This window comes from Symsagittifera roscoffensis, chromosome 4 (assembly GCF_963678635.1).
Source record: "Symsagittifera roscoffensis chromosome 4, txSymRosc1.1, whole genome shotgun sequence".
Taxonomy (NCBI): domain Eukaryota; kingdom Metazoa; phylum Xenacoelomorpha; order Acoela; family Convolutidae; genus Symsagittifera; species Symsagittifera roscoffensis.
The window spans coordinates 1073306-1090767 of NC_087065.1; the positions used below are offsets into that span (position 1 = coordinate 1073306).

Here is a 17462-nt window from a genome sequence, read left to right on the forward strand (position 1 = left end):
ACCTGATACGAGCAGTCTCGTTCAAGAATATAGAAATGTTTTGTCACTATGTCCGCCAGCGAACAAGGCCTAAGAGCAATGATAATTGGGGACGTTCTTTGATTGATGAGGGAACTAATCGGCCAAATTCCTACGAGTGACTCACAAACGCTACATTCTACCTGAAGGCTAATCTTTTTTGACCCGTAGCTGCTGAAATTAACATTACGCAGTCTAAACCAAATTAATTGGATAATATAAAAGTTTGTTTGATGTTTATTTTGTCAATTCTCCTCGTTGTAGAAACACTTTTCACCTGATCGCGATTTCAGTTATCAAATCAAGCTTAGCTACGTGATGTTCTCGAAGCACTTACTGAAGCTCACCTATCGCTTGTATAACAATTGGCCATGTAGATTAATTATTCTCTGATTATTATTTTGAGCTTGTTAGTTTAACTAACTTGTGTTTATAACTTGGTGCGATTGTAAAATTGGTAATAATGGCTGCTGGCATAATGCAAATTGAGCAATCAGAGAGAGCTCTGATGTGCTTTTGTTGGTTTGTTGGACTGTTCTGCGTTGTGTTGTTTTGTTGTAGTTGGTAAGTGGCTGATATGCTCGCAAGGAGTTGAGATGTGCGGCTGCCGCTAATTGGGCATAATGAATTAGCAATAGAGTGGTGCTCATTATGTTTGTAATCGCATCTCAGAACCAGCAATCATAGAAGCAACATCATCGTCGGCACCAGCTCCTTCACCACACAAGGCGACGAGAATACTGCTCTGGCTGGTAGAATGAAAGAGCTGGCATTTAACTGACGATTACAGCTACAACGACAACAATTACAACTCTGTCTCGCTTAATCTAATTAATGGTCGTCGCCGCGATGCCAGTGGAGATTGACTTGATTGGTGCGGCAGAGCAGTTGATCTGCTAATTGGGCTGCAGAGAATGAGAAAGAAAAGATTAGATGAAAAGAAAAGAAAAGAAAAGAAAAGAAAAGAAACGATCGTTTTGAGTTTTACTGCTGACGATAAAACTAAAATCACAGAGCACTCTGCGAACATGAGTGAGCTGTTGTTTTACATCTTGTCATCTTTACTCTCAACCACTTTCAAACCATGCCTGGGGGGCCACAGAAGACACAAGACACAAGCCAGCAGAAGAGAAGTTGCTGCTGCAAATAAAAATAGTAATAACAAAAACAACAGCTGCCGGCCATGCTCCAATCTAAACACATGCTTTGAAGAACAATCTTCACAAAGGATAATCAGGATAGGATAGCAGACAAAACCAAAAAAAAAAAAACATCAAAACTCACCCTCGCTGAAAACTTGGCTCAGATTCGAGCTAGCTCAAAAAAAATCCAAAAAGTCAAAAGGTTCAGTACATGTGTTTAAAGATACTTCTTGAAGAGATTCAACTGATTAACTTGTTACAAAATCCTCTTAGAAACATGTGCGGGTTTGGGGAGGGGGGGGGGCGCACGCCCCCTTCAGGGATTCGACCCCCTGCCGACCCAATGGGTCCCCCCTTTGTACTATTTTGATATATCCATTTTTGGTGACAGACCAAAAATTTTCTAAAGGCGCCTCTGGCGCCAATATATACTTATTTTGAGGGGGGTGCGCGCGCCGAAAAAACGTGATTTTTGGTGAATTTTTTTTGTGAAAAGTGGCTAAAAACACCTTTTTCGGCTTGTTTTTTCAAAATTTTGCCTGAGCCGCAGTAAATTTGGCCAAAACAGAGTCTTTTCAGTCTTTTTAAGGCTTGGGGAGAGCTCAAAAAATCCATATGGTCGACCTAAAATAACCGACAAAATTTTCGGAAATCTGCCCCCTCCCCCCCTCAAGAAAATCCTAGATCGGTTCCTGCTTAGAAACATGCTTTTCTTGTATAAACATCCAAGAAGTGATAGAAAAAGTACATTCCCCGGAGAAAGCGTAGCAGAATTATTTTGCATGTTATGTTTAGTCTAAGATTTCTGCAGATCTGGAAAACTGTAAGATTGACGCAAAGTTCTTTTAAAATTATTAAGTACATTTGTATCTTTCGTAAGTTTCTGGAGTTCGTATCTTTAAAATATGTCCACAATCTAAATTAAAATTGATAATTCAAAATTTTTAAATTTTTTTCTTTATAAATATTCATAAATTTCATTCGATGTATAGTTTTTCGCTCTTGGAGCTTCTTGTCAATTGCTTGCAAATCCGCTACTTCGTTTTAGGTGAGGTTATATAAGGCGTGATTTGGTTCGCTTTTCCCCAGTAATTTGGAACCAAGGACTTTTCGTGAATGAGTCGGATGAGTTCAGCTCAGATTAGAGGCCTTTCGTGTTTTGGGAACCACTGCTGCTGCGGCTGTGGTTTATTCTTCGCTGAGTGGCGTCCCAGTAGTACAAAACCTGCAGGAAGAGGAGACAGTTGGCAAAGGATGAGATTGCATACGTCACAGTTACCAAAGTGTCTCCGGTCTCTTTAAGTGTTGTGAACACTCTGGCCAGACTTCCGAGCATCAGAATAGAGATGGTGACCAGGGACAGTTGTCCGGTGTGTCCGTTGCGTACGTTGGTCGCCGCCTGGGTCATTTTACCCGAGAGAATGAGAGGCACGTTGCACATCTGGTAAGTGGCCAGAACCCACAGGGGGACGAGTCCGCTGCCGGCCAGGAACCAGAGAACGAGGAGGTACACGGCGACGAACAGGGTTCCCTCCGACATCTGACCTCGGAACAGGAAAATGAGGTAAACTATTGCGACATTTTGCATCCCCACAAAGAACGTGTCCCCCCAGGCTGTGAAGGGATACCCCTGTGCGAAGTTGTAACACACACTGGAGGTCATGGCAAACAGTTCCAGCACGGCGGCTGACAGACTCAGTCCCTCCGCACTCCCGCTCCTGATGATCTTGAGAATTTGAGGGAACTTGACGAGGAACGCGAGACCGATGAGACAGGTTCCGAGCACTTTGCTAACTAATACACCCACGCTTAGCTGCGCATCTGGCGACGACATTGTTGCTGTAATGCAATGAATTATTTAACTATTTATCGGCAAAAATTAAGAATCACAGGAGGGAAGTTCCCCTAGTAAAAATATGGGAGCCCAATTAGTAAATACAAATGGACCCTTTAGGACAGTGATACTAGTTTTTAGAGCAGAACAAGGAAAGTAAATGGACGTTTAGGTCAGCTGAGCAGCGAATACATCTGAGAAGGGAAGTTTCGAGTGGTTTTTAGAAAGAGGAGGTTGCAAAATAGTCAATCAAACAAGGAGTTATGAGGATAAGGGGCTGATTCTCAATCGAATGCAGATTAAGTCGCTCTTTCGAGAGTTGAGGAGGAATTGGAAAGGCTAACCACTCAAAACCACACCACAACTATTACACACTTTCCTACCTCAAATCGAATTGCCAATATGCCATCGCTATAATATTTAGAAAATAAGTATGAAACAACACTTGTGTTTAATAAAGGTACAAGTAACATAAAAGGGGTCCAAGACGTCAATAAATGTAAGTAAATTTTTCGAAAAAGAAGAAAAAAATGATCGGTGGAAAAAGTGGGAATAAGCTAGAAGTAGAAAACGAATCCGTAAATCGGTAAGAAACGAATGAATTTCGATTGACGAATTTCGCTCAGCATTAAGAGACTGTGAAAACAAGTGAAATTATGGTTCTGGACTGAGACTGAAAACACAATAGTGTGACCTCAAACCAGTGGAACTAGACCAGGAATACTTCTGTCTGCACAGCAGTATAGCCCTTAGGATGCATCACTTCCGTGGGGCTGAAAAGTCTGTTTTGTCTACGCTTAGTGTGGCATATATATCGCTTCTACCTATTTGACACATCAATAAAACTAGCGGCCGATCGGAGCTTCGGAAGTGTGTTGTGTGCCTCTGTGTGAAATGAGGCGAAGGTGTCACTCGAACAGAAACTGAAACTTATTCTGTCCAAATAATCAAACTTTTATGCCTTCAGGGTGCAAATTGAACAGAAGTGAGTGAAGGAATGTTTACTGTTGAATTGGTATCTCTGCAAGCAATCTCTGGAAGCAATCTCTGGAAGCAATAATGAAGCAATCTGATTCAAAGGAGCTTTGCCATGATTTTCTATCTTGCTTTCCCAGAAGACAGTCTGTGTTTGAAAAAGCATAGCTGACTTCAGTTCCAACACTTATTTGCACAAAACGTATAGCTGATCTGTAATAGCTACCAATGACTATCAAACAGCTACGGGTTTATGTTCAATCGATCCAACTGGTTCCAATTTACAAGAATTTCCACAAGAACAAAATGAGGTCATTCAAAATGCAATTTTATTGAGACTCTATCCTGTTAAGGCATGTAATGGACATATCTTCATGCTGAATTAATACAAGAGTTCGAACCATGTTTTGTTGTTCCAACTTTCAAACAAGAAGATGAAGTAGCTACCCGGGTTGACCAAAAAGCTTATCAGGTAACTTCATACTATGGAACAATGTTTCTCATACAGTTTCATGCGCAAAAAAAATGAAAATAGCATGGTAAGCATTTTTTCTTTACAATGAAAATTTATAATAATATGTTTTTCACACTTGGGATTTGAAAAGAAAAATTGCCACACTTTTGATCACTCCAAGTGTATGAACTAGCATGAGGTACTTTTTCTATACTATGAAATTGTACGATAATCATTTTCTCCATACTATAAAATTGTATGCCAAGCATTTTTTTCATAAATTTTAATGCTTTTCGTTTTAAGATTTTGTCCAAATAATAAAAAAAAAAACCAAGAATTTTCAATGAGTGACAATTATCGCCTTGATAAACTGCATCTTATGATGATCAATGTACGCTAATGTTTTGACATTCACGCAGAAATTTCTACAAAAAAAATAAGTTTTCATATGGCTAGAAAGCTTATACTTTGATAACTAAGTGATTGAGAAAAGTGGCATTTGTTTCTCAGCTTAATGGTTATCCTAGCATACAAAGCAAAAACACTAAATTTTATTTAAAAAGTTAATTGCATGCAATTTCCTGATTTTTTTTGCAGTGAATATGAACACTCAGCCAGAGCTACATTTTAACATGAAATATCAAATTTGCATGCAATTTTTTTTCCCGTAAAATGTTTATTTGAGATCAGCAAATTGAATAAAAATAGAAAAAATATTGACTTCAATTTTAATTACGTTCTTCGGAAAAACGCATATTTCAACTTTCAAAGTTTAGAAAACATGCTAAGCATTATTTTGCTCAAAAGTTTTTTGAAATACCAAGGTTACTCTAATAGATTGAAAACTGCGAGAAACTTTTAGTTTTGTTCAGACAATCTTGAATTTAAACACATTTCATATAAATTTTGGAAACAAATATACGATTAAAAATTCTATCTTAACTTTTCCTTCTATGGGAGTTGTATGAATTTTTGCTCTCTTATAGAAATTTTTGCGAGTTTCTCTTCAAAACGAAATTTAACTTGCAATTTTGTTTCTAAATTTATAAGGACTCCAACAAAAGTTGATCTAGGCTAGGAAACAACTGGTAAACAGAATACGAGAAACACCCGGTGATCACAACCAGTAGTCAGTGGCAGGTGCAAGCATTTTTTGATAGAAGGGAGGGGCATTTTTTATCAAAAAACTTGTCAAACGTGTTGTTTGCCGTCACAATATTCTTTATTTTGGCAAAACTTTTTTTGAGAGCAAATTTGATTTTTTTAGCATAAACCCCAAAAGAAAACGATTGGAATAAATTTAAGGTCATTAATGCGCGCTATTTACTATTTTTTTGTTAGCATAACAATAATTGGTTGCAAAGCATTGTAATGAGAATACTTTGCTTAGCAAATCATTATGTACGCAAATCCCCTCTAGGTATGGTCATTTGGCTGCTGCATGTTGCAAAATCAATTTATGTCGCATTATTGAAACAATTAATATGAAATTTCTCATCGACAAATTCTCGTCTTTTCAAATGCTACCAAGTGTCGCCTGCGACCAGTTGACGCTTTCGACCAATTGTTGCCTCAAATCAGGAGCGAATCAAAATGGTTCTGGTGCAATAATTCTGCAGTGCTAAGTAAAAACGGCAAATGTTTTTTGTTCCGACTTTCGATACGAAAGTAACGGAATATTTGTGCTCGGGGTGGGTTTTTTTTTCTTCAGACAAATTTCGACTTTTTAACTAGCCATTTTTGACGGAATATTTTTATATCATTCAAAAGGTATTGTTGTCCTGAGCTCAAATTTGAAAAGATATTTCACCTGTGATCATTTTTCGTAAAGTTATGAGGGTTTAAAGATTGCCATTTTGACCAATTTGGGACAATTAACGCGCGATATAATTCGCGCTATTAACGCGTAAGCGGAGAGTTAATCCGTCTTATAAATCGTTCCAAATTGGTTGAACGAAGCTTATTTGCCATATTTGATTTGTTACAAGGAACTAAATCTCTCTTTTTGTACTTTATATGGCGTGTGGGGAAAAGATTTTCATAAAAAATTTCAAATTTTAGAAAAAAAATTTTCGTTTTGTTTTATTTAATTTTTTTATGTTAATACTGTTGCTCCATAAACCTTGAAGGCAGTCGGAACATTCAGGGCTTCGCCCTGATACGAGCAGTCTTGTTCCAATTTGCGTTTCAGGCCAATTCAGTCATTCAAATTTTTTTTACTAAGTGAGAAATTTATAATGATATACTTGGCGAAGATTTACAAGAAATCATTTTTTTTGGATTTAATCATCTTTAACCAAAAAAAAATCTGCTAACCAAATAAAGAGCAGTTCGAACATTCGGGACATTCCAAATCAACAGCAAGAACATCAGCAAAAGTTTTTTCTGGCAATGTTTTCTGACAATTAAACTTTTCAGGCAATTTTTAATCCAAATTTTTCGGGCGAAACTTTATCTTTAATGCAGTTCCGATGAAAAATTTTGCCATTCGATAATTTTAACCAGTTTTTGACCAGAAACACTTGATCAGAAAGTATAAGTACCTGAAAGAGTTGACAAAAACAAATACCAAGTAAGCGAAAAGAGTGTCTTTACTCATTGTGGAACTGTGAATGATTTGCTTGAAACAATCATTACATGCAGCTGAATCGTTTGCTGTTAGGTCGCTCCTTCAGCTCTCTTGCAACTTTTACTAGCCTAGGTCGAAATTACATCGCTTCTCGTCATTCATTTTATGTTGCTTCTTCAATAAATTTTTCAGCGGTAAGTTACTTTTAAGGGCAAGCGGTCGAGATCGCGGTTTTATATTCAGTAGTCTTGATGAGTCTGAATCGATCCGCGTTAGAACTGAAAATTCACAGTCGCTACGCAGTCTAAAGTCTGCAAAATCTAAACAAGTCTGCAAAAAGTTGGTCTGAACATAAAACCAGGACCAAGACCCGGGTACTTACTTAGATGAACTTTTCACTTTCAAAGTCATCCTAAATGTATACTTTTTTTTACCTCTGGAGTACTAACTGGGCCTCTTAAGACAACTAATTTCGTTTTTGTTCCAAAGTTTTGATTAAAATTTGACGTTTCGCATGTGTCTTAGTTCTCCCCATTTTTTCACTGTTACAGCTTTGTTATCAGGAAAACCTCCAGAACTCTGCTTCCAACATTTAGACATCAAAAAGTTCACCCGACTCTTTGGAGTCACACCCAGCAACATGAATTTGGCGCTCGTAGAAATTTTAAATGATGACCTTAAGATATCCCAGTGATGAAAAACCAGGTGGCATAGTAAAAACTTGCGAGGCAAAAAAGATTTTAAACAGAGCGAAATCTAATACTTACGAGCAATGCTATTGAACATGGAAAATGAACTGGTTCGGAAGATGAGCTCAAATGGGCCAAGGGACACTTCGTGTAGGAAAAAAGCTGCGTTTTTATTAGGCCTTTTGCATCGTAGGAAAGTGTGCAACCATGATAATATTTGAACCTCTGATAAAAACAAAATAAATTGAGGTCACAGTACAAACAGTTTTTGAGGATAAATTTCAATAACTGTAAAAAATATTCAGTTAACGTCAACACCATGACTCCCTCCAGTTTTAGGTGAATTCGAATCAGGGGCGGATCTAGGATTTTCTCGAGAGGGGGCGGACTTTCAAAAAATACTAAAGTTCTGATTAAAAACTATTTATAAGAATTCTCTTTTTGCAATATCCCCGCCAGACTAATCCAAATTGTATTGGACAACTAATTTTTAAGGGTCAATCAATGATACAATGCCAGTATAATGAAAGCCTCATGCAGGGTTGCGATTATATAAGAATCATGTAATATCGGCTCCTCCCTCCCCCACTTGTGAATTCTTAAAAATTACTTGAATAAGAATTTTTACCTGCGAAAAAGAGCCGTTATATCTATTGAGGGTTAATTAGAATAAAGATTATGTAATATATCTCAATATCCAGGCAACAGAAAAGCCCACTCCAGGAAGAATGTAATACCACACTTAAAAGTTTATCTCTTGATTCGGATTGAATTTTATGAGAAAAAAAATATAAATTTTTTATTAATGAACAACGGCTTTTTTTATCTGCAGTTGCATAAAACAAGCCTAAATCGGAAAAACGAGTATAATGTTTTTTTACTCAATATCCAGGCAGATATTGAGACGTAAGTATTAGATTTCGCTCTGTTTAAAATCTTTTTTGCCTCGCAAGTTTTTACTATGCCACCTGATTTTTCATCACTGGGATATCTTAAGGACTAAAAAGACTAATTGATTTTTCGAGCTCTCTCAAAGCAGTGTTTTGTCCCTATTTTGGCCAAATTTTCTGCGGCGCAGGCGAAATTTTAAAAAACAGGCCAAAAAAGCGTTTTCAGGCACTTTTTGGAAAATTTTGACCAAAAATCACGTTTTTTCGGCGCGCGCTCCCCCCCTCATAACTAGTATATATTGACGCCAAAGGCGCCTAGAGAAAAATTTTAGGGTCCGTCGCCAAAAATGGATATCTCAAAATAGTACAGAGGTGGGACCCTTTGGGTCGGCAGGGGGTCCAATCACCAAGGGAGGGGTACCCCCCCCTAAATGCGCCCCTGATTCGAATCCTTCAAATTTCCGGAGAACGCAATAAAATATTTTGGGATCTAGTATCACCTCAAGAAGTAGAAGCAAAACTATCCTAAACGTCACGAAAGTCCACTAGGACAGATGAGGTAGTACAGAGGAGAAAACAGCTAGCCAAACATCCTAGCCCTGAAATCAAAACGATCCCGAAGAGGAAGTTTGAATCAAAAAATGAATTATCGAGACAACATGAAAAACCGATAGAAATAATTCTCCAAAATTCACACCGGAATCAGTACTAGTCTGCAAAAAACCACCATTTTGAGCAAGGCGGAGGCAAACAAAAATGTTTTTAAAAAGGAATACATATATTGTACATACAGATCCAAATCTGGTTTTCAGGTGCTTATTTATAAAGCAATGGTCAACGGCATCCATGACTGCAGTTTTTTTATTCAGACATTAAGCACTTAAATGATTATTATGGAGTCCTTTCTTTTCGTACGCAATTGCCTTCAATTTTATGGATGCCAAAACTCAAACAACGAACCTCAACCAACACAACAAAAAACAAATCATAACCAAAAGCTATCAAAACAGCATAAAAATCCTACATACAAACTGCAGATGTTTAGACAAAAAAGAACTAGTCTCGAGGAACTAGTAAAACAATTGGACTGGACATCATTTTTCGGTTCTCCGAGACATGGATTGATGACTCGGATCACATCAACTCATAGTCCACAGGTAGTGATCATTTTATCGCTTTCTGATTTGATAAATTAGCATTGGTAATCAAATGAGCAAAAACAGGAGGTTTAATGATGCTCATTTCCAAGATCTTGAAACCTAAACTACGCACAAAATTAAAGTTACTCCACCAACACTAAGGCATTTTGTGTAGAATTTAAAGCATTAAAAAACAAAACTGAGGAATGAAAATTTTTTCTTATATAATCCAATTAACAAATTTTGTCAAATAATTAGCTTTCACAGCTGATTTCGCGCAATCATAAACTCAAGTATTGTTCCCTCAAAAACCAGCATGCCTTACTGTTTAAATACTGAAGGAGGAGAGTCTTCAGATGCAATTTTAATGCTTTGTGACTTAGAGGTGGCCAATGTACGAGAATTTTGTTAAATACAAAATTAGTTCATTCAAATTGTTTTTGAAACTTTATACTGTTCAAGCATGCAACAGAAATAGATGCAGGCTCGACTCAATTACAACAAGAATTCGAACAATGTTTTGTTTTTACAACTTTAGCTTAAAAAGATGAAGTAGGTACCCGCCGGGTTGACCAAAAAACAATTTACCACAATATTTCATGCTATGAAGAAAATGTTTTTCATATAGTTTCATGCGCAAAAAAAAAATTAAAATTGCTTGATAAGAATTTTTTTATAAACAATGAAACTTGATAATAATATGTCTAACACTCTAATTTTTGAAATTTGAAAGAAGATTGCCATACTTTTGATCGTACCAATTGCATAAAACAGCATAAGCTACTTTTTCTAAACTATGATATTGTACAATAATCAATTTCTCTGATGTATAAAACTGTATGATCCACATTTTTTTTCATAAATTTTTAATGATTTCCTTTTTGGAGTTCTGAGTTTTGTCCAATTTTACTGAAAGAAACAGGTTTTTCTATATGCAAAAAAACGGTGGTTTGAGTTGCAATTATCGCACAGATAAACTGCATCTTGGGATGATCAATGTGGGCTTTTGTTCTGACTTTCAAGCAGAAACATGTGCAAAAAAAAACATAAATTTCAAGCGGCTAGAAAACTTATACTTTGAAATTTTAGTGGTTTAGAAAAGTGGCATGTTGTTTCATAGCTTTAGGTTTATTTAGCATAAAAAGCAAAAATTACAAAAATTCCATTGCGTTTCTTGGAACTTTTTGAGGTAAATACTCCGCCAGGAGTAAGTTTCAACACAAAAAATTAAATTTGAGCGCAACTTTTGCCCGTAAAAGCTTTATTTCAGATCAGAAGCGAATTTCTCTTAAAATAGAAAAAAAATCGACATCAATTTCGATTATGTTGTGAGGAAAAACGCGTATTTAAAAAACTATTCGATTCATTAAACTTTATGGCTTTATTGACTCAAAAACAGCAACTCGTAGGCAATAGTTAGTGATCATTTCATCGGTATCCAATTTATCGGTTTCCGCACAAAATTAAAGTTACTCCACCAATAGTAAGACAGTTTTTGCGTAGAATTTGAAGCATCAAAGAACAAAACCAGAGGATGAAAACTTAAAAAATTTTCTTATAATCCAAGCAAAACCAAAAAAAGATTTCCTTAAAAACTTTGCTTTCACTGCTGATTTGGCGCAACCTTGATCTCAGGTATACTATTTACTACGTAAGTGCAAGTCTTTGGAAACACTTAGGTGTTTGGTTACAAGTTGCCATTATTTTGGCAACTTTTAAGTCACAAGGTCTTACAGTTGTATCCAAATCTCAGTTGTTTCAGTATTTGAACAGTTCAGCAGGTAGTTTCACATAAAGAAACAGAAATTGAGATTATGATTCCGCAAAATCAGCAGTGAAATCAAAGTTTTCAACAAAAACTAATTTTTTCTGTATTTGCTTGGATTATAAGAAAAATATTTATGTATTCATCCTTCGGTTTTTTTCTGCGTTTATTTCTGCGAGTTTATTTCTGCGCGTAGGTTAGCTTTCATGATCTTGGAAGTGAGCATCATTAAACCTCCTGTTTTTGCTCATTTGATTACCAATGATGATTTATCAAATCAGAAAGCGATAAATTGATCACTACTTGTGGGCTATGAGTTGATGTGATTAGAGTTAAACCATGTCCCAGAGAACCGAAAAATGGTGTTCAGTCTACTTTTTTGACTAGTTTTTTGAGACCAGTCCTTTTTCTGTTTACACTTCTGCAGTTTACATGGAGGATTGTTATGCCGTTTTGATATATTTTAGTTATGATTCATTTTGCCGAGTTGGGCGAGTTACGGTTACGCTGTTTGAGTAAAATCGTATGTAAGTTTGAAGGCAGTTGTCCCAGAAAAGGACTCCGTAATATTCAGTGTAAGTCACAAGGCGTTAAAAATGTATCGATAGATTCATTTGCTTCAGTATTTTATCAGTTTAGATTGTAGTTTCTCATACAAACAGTACTGATACCAGCAAAATGAAACGTTGATAGACTAATTTTTCACAAACTTATACTTAACAAAACTGACTAAAAAAGTTTTAAATTTTTCTCTTTCCACTAAAACAGGCCCTTTAGTACCTTTTTGATATCCGACTTGGCATGCCATTTAACTGCATAACCTACGACAAATCAGAAATCTCAGAAAAATATTTTAATACTGTCGTAACAACACTTTGCTCGGTAATTTCCTTGCAGTTACACTAGCACAAAAAAGATCGAAATACACTTCTTTTTTGCTTTGTGAGTGTATTTTCAAAATGATAGAAAATTAATCAATTTTATTGCAAAAAATCTTCCAGTCTTTCTAATACTCCAGCTTGGGTTTAAAAAGATGGATGTAATGAATCATAGTCTCACCTCACTGCTCATTCCATTAAATATATGAAAACAAAGTTGTTCCCAACTAGTCTTCAAAAAGCAGTTGTTATCAAGAATTGACCCTAAAGTAGACGAGAATTATGAAAGTTTAATTATGGGGTTTTCTGAAACATCAATAGAAAAAATTTGCATTCTTACAGGCAAAAGGCAAGAAAAGTTAGTTGTACAAATTAAAGAACTCGATTTGGTCTCACCACATTTTTTTTGTGACACTTGTTGATTGTTTTACAAAATTGACACAAAGGAAAATTCAAACAAAACCTGCAAAGTGGTACAATATGCAGACGATACACTACTATTTCGCTGTGATTATAACGTTAAAAATGCTTAGAGCTATCTATCATAGGAGTTTTGCCAAAAAATGTTTCATTAGCATGCACGTCATTTTGGTAACTACAAAAAAACTGAAGTGGCCGTCCGTATTCAGTAAAAAATATCAAACGAAAGACAATGATAGAAAAATCATTATTTTACTAAAGATAACAAGATAAAAGATAAAACATAAAATAAATTTCAAGAGCATCTCTAGATTAATTTTTTACATTCAAGGAGATGTTAAAAATTTTTGGAGAAAATTGGCCTGCGGAATCGAAACTTCACAATGATAACAGTTGAAACTCGACTAAATAGAGATTGCTTTCGTCGTAATCCATTTGCACAACTCAACAAAATTTTCCAGCGGTATTAAAATGAATATTACATAACTTGGAACGAAATAAGGTGGGCTTTCAAAAATTTGACTTCTCGTCTAATCATACCCTGAAGTATTAAAATCTACCATTCACTTTTTTGGTTGAAATGTAGAAAACAAATCATAAAATACTACCAGCTTACTTGAAAACAAACGAGAACAACACATTTAATGGGACCTGAAAGCATGTAATACCAAAAAATGTTCAGCAGTCATTATATCAGTAACTGTTTTTTTTTCTTCAGAAAATCAGTTTTAGTTTAGAACCAAACTGAAATGCAAAAGAAAATATCACTGAATGCAGACCTGTCAGTTTTGCAATCAAAAAGATCATTTTGTAATTATTTTACATCTTTAAGTATTAAAATATATATCTTTTTGAAAAACGTGATCTTTTGACTTCAATAATTAGAGTGTTAAGTTGAACGTATCAACAAAAACTAACAATAAAATTGACTAAAAAATCATATATCATGTTTTCTTTTATGTTTTTTTTCATTCTGCTTTTTACATTCAAGGAGATGTTAAAAGTATTTTGAGAAAATTGGCCTGCGGAATCAAAACTTCACAATGATAACAGTTGAAACTCGACTAAATAGAGATTGCTTTAGTCGTAATCCATTTGCACAACTCAACAAAATTTTCCAGCGGTATTAAAAAGAATATTACATAACTTGGAACGAAATAAGGTGGGCTTTCAAAAATTTGACTTCTCGTCTAATCATACCCTGAAGTATTAAAATCTACCATTCACTTTTTTGGTTGAAATGTAGAAAACAAATCATAAAATACTACCAGCTTACTTGAAAAAAAACGAGAAAAACACATTTAATGGGACCTGAAAGCATGTAATACCAAAAAATGTTCAGCAGTCATTATATCAGTAACTATTTTTTTTTCTTCAGAAATTCAGTTTTAGTTTAGAACCAAACTGAAATGCAAAAGAAAATATCACTGAACGCAGACCTGTCAATTTTGCAATCAAAAAGATCATTTTGTAATTATTTTACATCTTTAAGTATTAAAATATATATCTTTTTGAAAAACGTGATCTTTTGACTTCAATAATTAGAGTGTTAAGTTGAACGTATCAACAAAAACTAACAATAAAATTGACTAAAAAATCATATATCATGTTTTCTTTTATGTTTTTTTTTCATTCTGCTTTTTACATTCAAGGAGATGTTAAATGTATTTTGAGAAAATTGGCCTGCGGAATCAAAACTTCACAATGATAACAGTTGAAACTCGACTAAATAGAGATTGCTTTAGTCGTAATCCATTTGCACAACTCATCAAAGTTTTGCAGCGGTAGTATAAGGAATATTACATAACTTGGAATGAAATAAGGTGGGCTTTCAAAAATTTGACTGTTCGTCTAATCATACCTTGAAATATTAAGTTCTACCATTCACTTTTTTTGATTGAAGTCTAGAAAACAAAACATAAAATACTACCAGCATACTTCATAATAAAACCCAAGAACAACACAATTGATGGGAACTGAAAAGATGTAATACCAAAAAATGTTCAGCAGTCATTATATCAATAACTGTTTTTTTTTCTTCAGAAAATCAGTTTCAATTTAGAACCAAATTGAAATGCAAATGAAAATATCACTAAACGCAGACCTGTCAATTTTGCAATCAAAATGTTCATTTTGTAATTATTTTAAACCTTTAAATATTAAAGTATAGAACTTTTTGAAAAACGCGACCTTTTGACTTCAATAATTAGTGTGTTAAATCAGGTTAAATCATGTGTGAAATAAGCCATCTCCCCAAACTGAATCTCTACAACTTGGCCCCAATGTAACATTTCCAGTTAATATGCCCGGATTACGCGAAGAAAAAGTCAAGACTCTTTCGAAAAGTTTCGAAAAATAAGCTATGAACCAACGCTGAACCAGCATTTTTTAAAATAAAAATGAGAGTTTTGCTGCAATAAGTTGAGCCAGTGCTGAATTAGGTTTTTTTTGCAGGGATATTTAAGCGAAAGATGAATGCCAGCAAAGTGTTTTATCTGAAGAATGAAAACGACCACTAAAATGAAATCAATAAACAAAAACTAACAAGGGTTTTCATAAACAAACAACAGACGGCTCTATAATTATAGTTAACCTCCATGTAGAAATTTGACTTCCAATAATTAAAAGTAAAATTTGGCATATGAAATTATAACATCAAAATAACCTTTGCTGTCAGTCTAGAAATTTTCTCTTTAAAAAGTTCATAAGTTGAAACTACTTGTTTCATTGCTGAAGTTTTCTATAAATTGATTTTGGCACTGACACTCAGTAAAACATTTAGTTCAATTTGCGATACTTTGGTTACCGTGTATCTGACGCCAATTTTTATTAACCACTCAAGATTTCTAATTTGGTACAGTGAAAACCAAATTTTAAAAATTCAGCTTCGGAAAGGATCAATAATCAGATTCGTTTGGATTCTGATTTGAAAAAAATAAATACAAAAAAAGCTCCGTCAGTATCCGATTTTTAAAAAAGAACGGATTAGACAGCTTAACTCCCAAAACAAGGATTGTGTTGCAAAAACAAACACGATTTTGGCTCAGAAATGAACACACTTTTTGGTGAAGTAGGGTTATGAAATGCGTTTCATGATGTAAAGATACGAGAGACACGGAATGAAGTGTTGCAAAAATGTGTACCTGGGTGTGATTGCAAAATGCGAGCATCCAAAAACATGTGTTTGATCCGAAAGAAATAACTCAAATACTTGAAATTTTTTTCCATGAAAAAGTTGTAAAATAGAAATATTTCGCATCAGCCCATAATTTTAAGAGTTTCATAGTTTCATAGTTTGGAAACCAGCCGACTGCTTCTTGGTTTGATTTCCAGAAGAAAGGCTAAAATAAGAAATAAATCAGAGTAAAAACAGCAACGTTTCTGTGTAACACACGTGCTTACTGAAAAAAAAGAGAAAAAATGGTTGAAAAACCTGTTTAAATGTGTTAGAATCTACCTGTTTTCACAAGTCACCTAACACCTTGCTGTCTTGTTTATTTGTCAGTTATAATGCGTCAATTTTGTCAGTTCTTGTCTCTTTAATTGGCTTACTTCAAATATAAAACTTTCATCAAACCTGAAGTAGGATTTAAAAACTTCCTTACATGCAAAAGTATTCAATTTTTTTGGGCTGAGACATTCCCGGGTTGAGCTCCATAGACCAAAAATACTATTCATACAGTTCCATACACGAAATTACGAAAAATACCAATTATTTAGATTTCATACATTTTGCTGAAATGGTGTCATCGAGTTTTTCTTGTTTTTCTTGTTTTTGGCAAACATGTCGGTGTCACGCGCTAATAAAACAGGAAAATGTTTTGTCAAAAAAATTGCTAATCGTACAATTTCCATATATGAAAATATTATCACTATCATTTATTTTGATGGCGACAAGAAAAATTTTTGAAATAATTTTGAAATTGCATCAAAAAATTGTTAAATTTTTCCAGAAAAGAATCTTTTTGCAGGCAAATTTTTTTGTGCATCATGTAGTCGTGGATACACAAAAATTGATTTTTTTTCCGTTTCTCAGAATAACTATTTTCAAACAAGCTAAAAAATTTTTTATTTTTTCTGTATGGAATGTTTATATATGCCTTGATCAATGTCTGATAATTTGAAAATTCAAATTTTAAAAATATTCAATTCAAAAATTCTTGGCAAACTTTAAAATTTGATGCTTTCAGTAAATGATTTGTGTAAGAAAGAGGTTCATCTACAATTTAGGTCGTTTCCAATTCATTGTAAATGCAAGACAATCAAAACTTTGCTATTTCTAGTTTTGAGTAAATCATGGTTTCTGTCACTTGTGTTTGGTGACAAACACATCTCAAAACTTTTGAGAAATTAATTTATAAAAAGTTATTTTTTTGGTTTATTCTAACATGCTAGTATCATTGAGCAAATTTTTGTGCTTATGGATTGCATGAAAAAATCTGATTACATGAATAATGTATGATATGCATTTTTGGTCAACCCGGGTTGATTAATTTCTTCAATTGATATCAATCTGCTGATGTGGAGTAGAAATGTTCATGTCCTACTAGCTTCGACAACCTTTTACTCAATTCATGAAGATTAAGCTCCTTGCTTAGAAAAAACTTTCTTTTTTTTCTCTGTTAAAAAAAATTCGTGAAAAATTATCAATTTTTGCATACCCACTTTATTTGCTTATCTTTCTAATAG

General features: G+C 34.5%; 1 protein-coding gene across 1 annotated transcript; it reads right to left on the minus strand.

Annotated features, from left to right (window-relative positions):
* Window positions 1-2075: 2075 nt before the first annotated feature.
* Window positions 2076-4189, minus strand: LOC134844227 (mannose-P-dolichol utilization defect 1 protein homolog). Its single transcript, XM_063860810.1, has one exon. It carries the CDS (start codon window positions 2992-2994, stop codon window positions 2302-2304), a length of 693 nt encoding a protein of 230 aa, XP_063716880.1. The 5' UTR covers window positions 2995-4189; the 3' UTR covers window positions 2076-2301.
* Between the last annotated feature and the right edge of the window lie 13273 nt (window positions 4190-17462).